Genomic DNA, 6,065 nt, shown 5'->3' with positions numbered 1-6,065 from the left:
ATTTCAGAACAAGGACTATCATCAGGAATTACAGTTGGAGATAACAATATGAAATATTAATATATTAAAAAATAGATTGATTAAAAATAATACTATATATGTGTTTATATATAGGTTAGCATACATGCATATATCACCAAAGTCTATTAATTGAGAGCCTAGAAGCAGTGCCATCCTGTATCAAAGAGCACATTAAATGACTAGATATTGACTCTAAGTATGATTTTCCAGTAAAAGACACCAGAGCTCTTGGTAGAAATTGTTGATTCCAGGCCTCGGGTAGGAAAAAGCACAAGATGAGCAGAGAACATCTTTTGGCAACAGAAAAGCGGAAGACCCAAACAAACAAACATAAAAAACAGGATGGGGTCATGTCAAAAACCTCAAGGTCCAACCAGAAAGTGTCAACCATGGCCTAGAACTAGTTTCTGTACACTATTCACCAATAAATGGAACTAAGGCTCTTTGAAAAAATGATTCTGTGGCTGGGGAAAGGAAATCCAGTATGTTCAGTTACTGACTGTAGAGATACGAAAACTCCTTACCGAGGGTTTCGAACACATGATTTGCCTGCATTCAGTTTCAGTAAGTTTCAATGAAGAGACCACAGACTGTGGTTTTCAGTGGGTTTCACTGAGCTTCTTGAGTCTGTGTGTTGACAACTTAGCACTTTACAAAATTCTCTGCAGTTATTGCTTTGAATATTGTTTCTTCCCTAAATTCTCTCTCTTCTTCTTCTGAGATTCCAATTTACGTGTACGTTAGAACTATTGACTGTGCCTCACAGGTATCTTATCCTCCGTGTTCTTATTTTCTTTCCTTATTTTGGGTATTCATTACTTGCCTGTCTTCCAATTTATACTTCTAGCCTTTGACTGCTATTAAAGTGATTAACATGTTCTTAAATGATGATACTGTATTTTTTAATTCTATTCATTTCATTGATGTATTTACATAGGTTGCTAATATCTGTTGTAATCTCCATATTTTAATCATTTTACTTATTTTTTTCTCTTCCCTCTAACGTACCATTATTAAATGAAGGATCATCCTATTTTAACTCCAATATCTGTATCATTTATGTTTTTTTCTATTGTCTTTTATTGGTCTTATAACCTAATATCTTTACTTATCTATTTGCATTCAATACCAAACATTGTTTTTAAAAATCCTTGCATACTTTTGATAAGTTGTTTTTTCGGATATGCGGATAGATTTGAGGCTGATCAACTTCACTCAAAAAGGAAATTATGTTGAATTGAAACTGGATTTATTTAGATGGACTCAACCTCTCTCTGGATCACTTCTATATCTAACGTGTGGCTCTTCAAAGATTCCAATTAATACTCTGGGGTGGGGGTGGGATGTATGTCTTCTTAGCTCCCAGAGCCTGTATGCATTTCAGAAACGTAAAGATTACCTCTTTAGCCTCCTGCTCTATTCATCTTCAGATTTGGCAAATATCTTGAGGAAGAGACTGCTGGATCTGCTTTACTCTTTAGCCTCCAGATACCACACAGCTCTAGAAGCTGGCATGGGTCTTGAGTGGCAAAATTAGCCATTTCTTTGAGGTCCTCGTTTTCCCATTTTTCACTCCAACTATACTAGACTACCAATAGTTTTCTTGATTTTTCTGACCCACAAAAGCAGTCTTCTACCAGGGCCAAGCTCTAATTCTCATCTTTGACCATAAGTCAGATATAGCAAATGATCCCAGTGAAAAACACCCGTAAATATTGGTGTCTCCTCTGAAAGTTTCTCTTCTTTCTGGAATTTTAATTTCTCAAGTCCACACTGCTTCTTCAGTAATCTGTGGTCTTTAAAAGTAAGTGTTCCTCTGTCTCACGTCTGGCTTTCTTCTGAACTACCTGACGCCTTTCTGCTGCAACTTCTAAGAGTACCACCAGAACAGAGACAACGATCTTCCATATGCTTTTTTAATCACTTCCACAATTGTGCATGGCCTAGTAGGTCTATTCTCAAAAATTTTTTTATTCAATATCACTCCTAATAGATTTGCTCCTCATGAAACCCTAACCAGTATTCCATCTTTCTCTGCTATTTCCAAAGCTCATGTGAAGGAGATATGTCAATACACAAAAAGTAAAAAATTTTTCTTGTTAGTTAGTATTTCAATTTTAAACATTTCCTAAAATATAATTAATCCTCCACAAAGAAAATCTCTTACTATACACATAGATCATAATCAGTTACTAATATCACTCTGTAGAAAATCTCTCTAGCTTCTTCTGTTACCAGTTCAAGTTGTTTTTCATCAAGTTTTAAATATTTTAGCTATAGTTTTCTTAATAAAGTATAAACATGAAATGTTTACTTTTCTTACTGTAATTTTATATTTTTCATACAAGAATAAAAATCATCTTCGTGGTTTAGAGGACATATAGAAAAAATCTGGATGTATTTTTCTGTAAAGGAATTTTATTTAATTGCATCTCTGTTATCAGTTACTTTCCAAAAAGTCAGTTATGCCATTGTTTTCTTGGACATCTTATTATATAACAATAAATATGCTGATGCTTATTAGTAAAATAAAGGTTGTTATAAGCAGCTAACAGGTGTGTGGGGCTGATAAGAAATGAATATGTTTGACCCAAAAAAATGCACACACATATAATTGGTCAATATTTAATGAATTAGAGGCTATAGACAATGTTGTCATTAAAGAGATGTCAACATTCCTATCTTGATTCTTCACTTGCAATGGAGAGTGAGAGAGCTTTAGTTTTCTTCTTTCTTTGGACCAGTCTCAGCTCAGACCCTTTGAAAAATGTAAAATCCTTTATACACCCTTTCAATCCCCACTATAGAAATTAGACTCCATTTTAACATCAACATTTCAGGTTCCCTATAGATGCCATAACTAGACTCTTAATTAACTTTGTTGTTTTTTTTTTCATTTAATGATGAAAATAGTCAATTAGTATCTTTCCCATAAGAATCCCCAGGACCCTATACCAGTTCTGAGTAGATATGTTCTTTGCTATCAAAGAACAAAGAAAATCTACACCTATGTGGAGGCAAGACCTTTTTTATTCATGAAAGATTGAGAGTCTATAGTGAGTGACCAGAATTCTTTCTACACACATAAAAAGCTCTACTCTTTTTATTCTAGATAAAGAACTTAGATACCCAGATTTTATGTTAGGCTGATCCCAGACATTATTAATTGTTACTTGTGGTGAAATCAGAAAAATGTGTTGAAAATGCCACAGGTGTGATGAGTGGAAGGACAGAGAGAGAGAGAGAGAGAGAGCGGTCCACACGTTAAGTTTGTTATTAAACATCCTTGGATTTTAATGTGAACAAGATCTTTCTTGGGAGTGAGGAAGCAAAGAAAAATATGTGTTAGAAAGAAATACATACTTTATTTGAAAAATAATTTATATTACATTTTTGATTAATGATACAAAAGAAAAACTTGACAATGCATCAACAAATGAAACCCCTGCAGAATTCATGGAAAGTGAGTATTTTTAACATTTTGTTGTTTTGTGTACTAAGCAATTGCTATATAATCCCTTCTATTCTGAATAGATTAAACCACAGATTAAACCAATTTAATTCAGAATTAGAGAAAATATTTGTGGAACTCATGATTCAATAATCAATGTACATTATTTGAAATAGTGTTTGAATTTGTCTATTAGAAGAGCACCACGAACAATAATTATCACTAGTTTTTATTGAAAATTTGACAGGTACATATTCCTTTCTATTTAGTAAAGAATTGGGCACTTTGCACTGAATGTAAAATATTTATTGCATTGATAAAGCTATTCATGAAGTTGAAACTGACTGAACAATTAAGTAAACTAATTCCAAATTCCACGTAAAAATTCCAACTTCATGTTCTATACTAATTTTGAGATTTACATTATACTAAAATTCATTAAAATTTCTTTCCATTGAAAGAAGTTCTAATAGGCAGCACCAAGGAATCCAAGATTAACCAGAAATATGTCAATAGAATATAAAAAAAATTATAAAAAATAAATTGTCAATTTATTTTTTTATTATTTATTATTAAAAAACCACTTAAAAATATTAATTACAAAATTTTGATCCTGACTAGTTGTTTACAATGTAAAAGAATACGGAAAAGATATATCTTGCAGAAAGAAACTGAGCAGAAGATGATTTTAACCACCAGGAGCTTAACCAAGCTAACCTAAATAATGTTTTCTTGTGGATTCAGTAAGATTTCAGAAAGATTCAGCAAGATTACTTCTCAGTACTTTAGACAACACTTTAAACCAGAGAAACTTGCAGGTACTTATAACAGGAGATAACACAGCCACTCTTTTACAAAGTAAAGAATATCTGAAAGAGAATTAGGAAAATGGGTATCCAGAAAAGGAGATGAAATAAGCAGGATTAAGCCTGGGGTTCTGATTGCTAGAGAAAATGGTTAAAGTCATAGGATTAAAAAAACGTAGGTATTTCAACTGAGTTAGTTGGTTATTCATATCACTTTTAAATCTATATTTAATGAAGCATTTTTAAACATGGGATTAATTATTTTTTTCCAGATCTAATGTTATTAGAAAGAATTTCACCATGAGAAACCACACTATGGTGACAACATTCATTTTTCTAGGCCTGACAGATGACCCAAATTGGCAAATGGTAATTTTCCTTTTTCTATTTCTAATGTATTCGTTGAGTGTTACCGGAAACTTGATCATTATCCTGCTCACCCTGCTAGATTCCCAACTCAACACACCCATGTATTTCTTCCTTCGGAATTTTGCCTTCTTAGAAATATCATTGACATCTGTCTGCATCCCTAGATTCCTGATCAGCATGGTCACTATGGATAAAACGATTTCCTATGATGCTTGTGTGACACAATTATTTTTTGCCATCTTCTTGGGTGTGTCAGAGTTTTTCCTGTTGGCTGCCATGTCCTATGACCGCTATGTGGCCATCTGCAAACCCCTTCATTACACAACCATTATGAATAACAGAGTCTGCACCCAACTGGTTGTTACCTGTTGGTTGGCTGGGTTGTTAACAATCTCTCCTGGACTTATCATGGGCCTGGAGTTGGAATTCTGTGATGCCAATACCATTGACCACTTTTTCTGTGACTATTCTCCTGTCCTCAAACTCTCCTGTACAGACACACGAGTCATAGAATTGATAAGTTTTATTCTAGCCACCGTCACACTGCTGATTACATTGGCACTGGTAATGCTTTCCTATGCAAATATCATAAGAACGATTCTGAAGATCCCTTCTGCCCAACAGAAAAAGAAGGCTTTTTCTACCTGTTCCTCCCACATGATTGTTGTCTCTATCTCTTATGGCAGCTGTATTTTTATGTATATTAAACCTTCTGCAGAGGAAAGGGTAGCTTTAAACAAGGGGGTAGCGGTACTCACCACCTCAGTTGCACCCCTATTAAATCCTTTCATATATACACTAAGAAATAAGCAAGTGAAACAGGCCCTGAGGGATACAGTAAAAAAAATGCATCTTTACTACTTTAAAAGAGTAGCTTTGGTTTTTATGAAAGAATACCACTAAATCTTATTGAAAATTACAGCTTATATCAGCTACCCATTCAGTATATTCCTTTGTTTATTTTTATATGATGATAGTGATTGAAGTCACCCACAAATAACCATTATTCTACTGCTAACTTTTTATCATTTTATCATATAATCTGTATCCGTGATGTTCTCTTATGCTTTGCTAGACTCACTTCATTCTTTAACTTATTTCTCCGATTTGTTCACTTTCAAAATATTCCACTGTGAATTCATTTTGGACAGCTAATACCTCTATGTTTTTCTAACATATATCTGCCCAGAACATAGATCACTTGTAAACTCTATAGGTACTAATTTGATTTTATAACTCTCTAGGAAATATTTTACTAAATATTTGATGTTTTCATAAACACGATAGTGAACCTAAATAGAAGTATTCATGTTCAAGCCTATTGAGGATACCTAAAAAATATCTCCAAATCTCTCTTCTATGGTATATCAAAGAAGGCTTTTTTCAATTAGGAAAGTGGGCTTGATTTTGGAATTTAA

The 6,065-nt window shown here is 33.4% G+C and overlaps 1 protein-coding gene across 1 annotated transcript; it reads left to right on the top strand.

Annotated features, from left to right (window-relative positions):
• Positions 1–4,578: 4,578 nt before the first annotated feature.
• On the top strand, positions 4,579–5,550 carry LOC101403144 (olfactory receptor 6C74-like). The gene is made up of 2 exons (XM_087441997.1): positions 4,579–4,793; positions 4,845–5,550. Exons 1-2 carry the CDS (start codon positions 4,579–4,581, stop codon positions 5,548–5,550), a joined length of 921 nt encoding a protein of 306 aa, XP_087298123.1.
• The last annotated feature ends 515 nt before the right edge of the window (positions 5,551–6,065 follow it).

The sequence above is a fragment of the Ceratotherium simum genome, chromosome 17 (assembly GCF_057802395.1).
Source record: "Ceratotherium simum simum isolate JZ-2026a chromosome 17, ASM5780239v1, whole genome shotgun sequence".
NCBI lineage: Eukaryota > Metazoa > Chordata > Mammalia > Perissodactyla > Rhinocerotidae > Ceratotherium > Ceratotherium simum.
The sequence above is the reverse complement of the archived record's forward strand: the minus strand, read 5'-3'. Positions and strand labels throughout refer to the sequence as shown.

Excerpts from the sequence above, each read along its gene's own strand:
- LOC101403144 (XM_087441997.1), top strand. The coding sequence starts at position 4,579 with ATGAGAAACCACACTATGGTGACAACATTCATTTTTCTAGGCCTGACA. Across the intron at positions 4,794-4,844 it reads TTCTTAGAAATATCATTGAC|GATTTCCTATGATGCTTGTG; the intron begins ATCTGTCTGCAT and ends TATGGATAAAAC.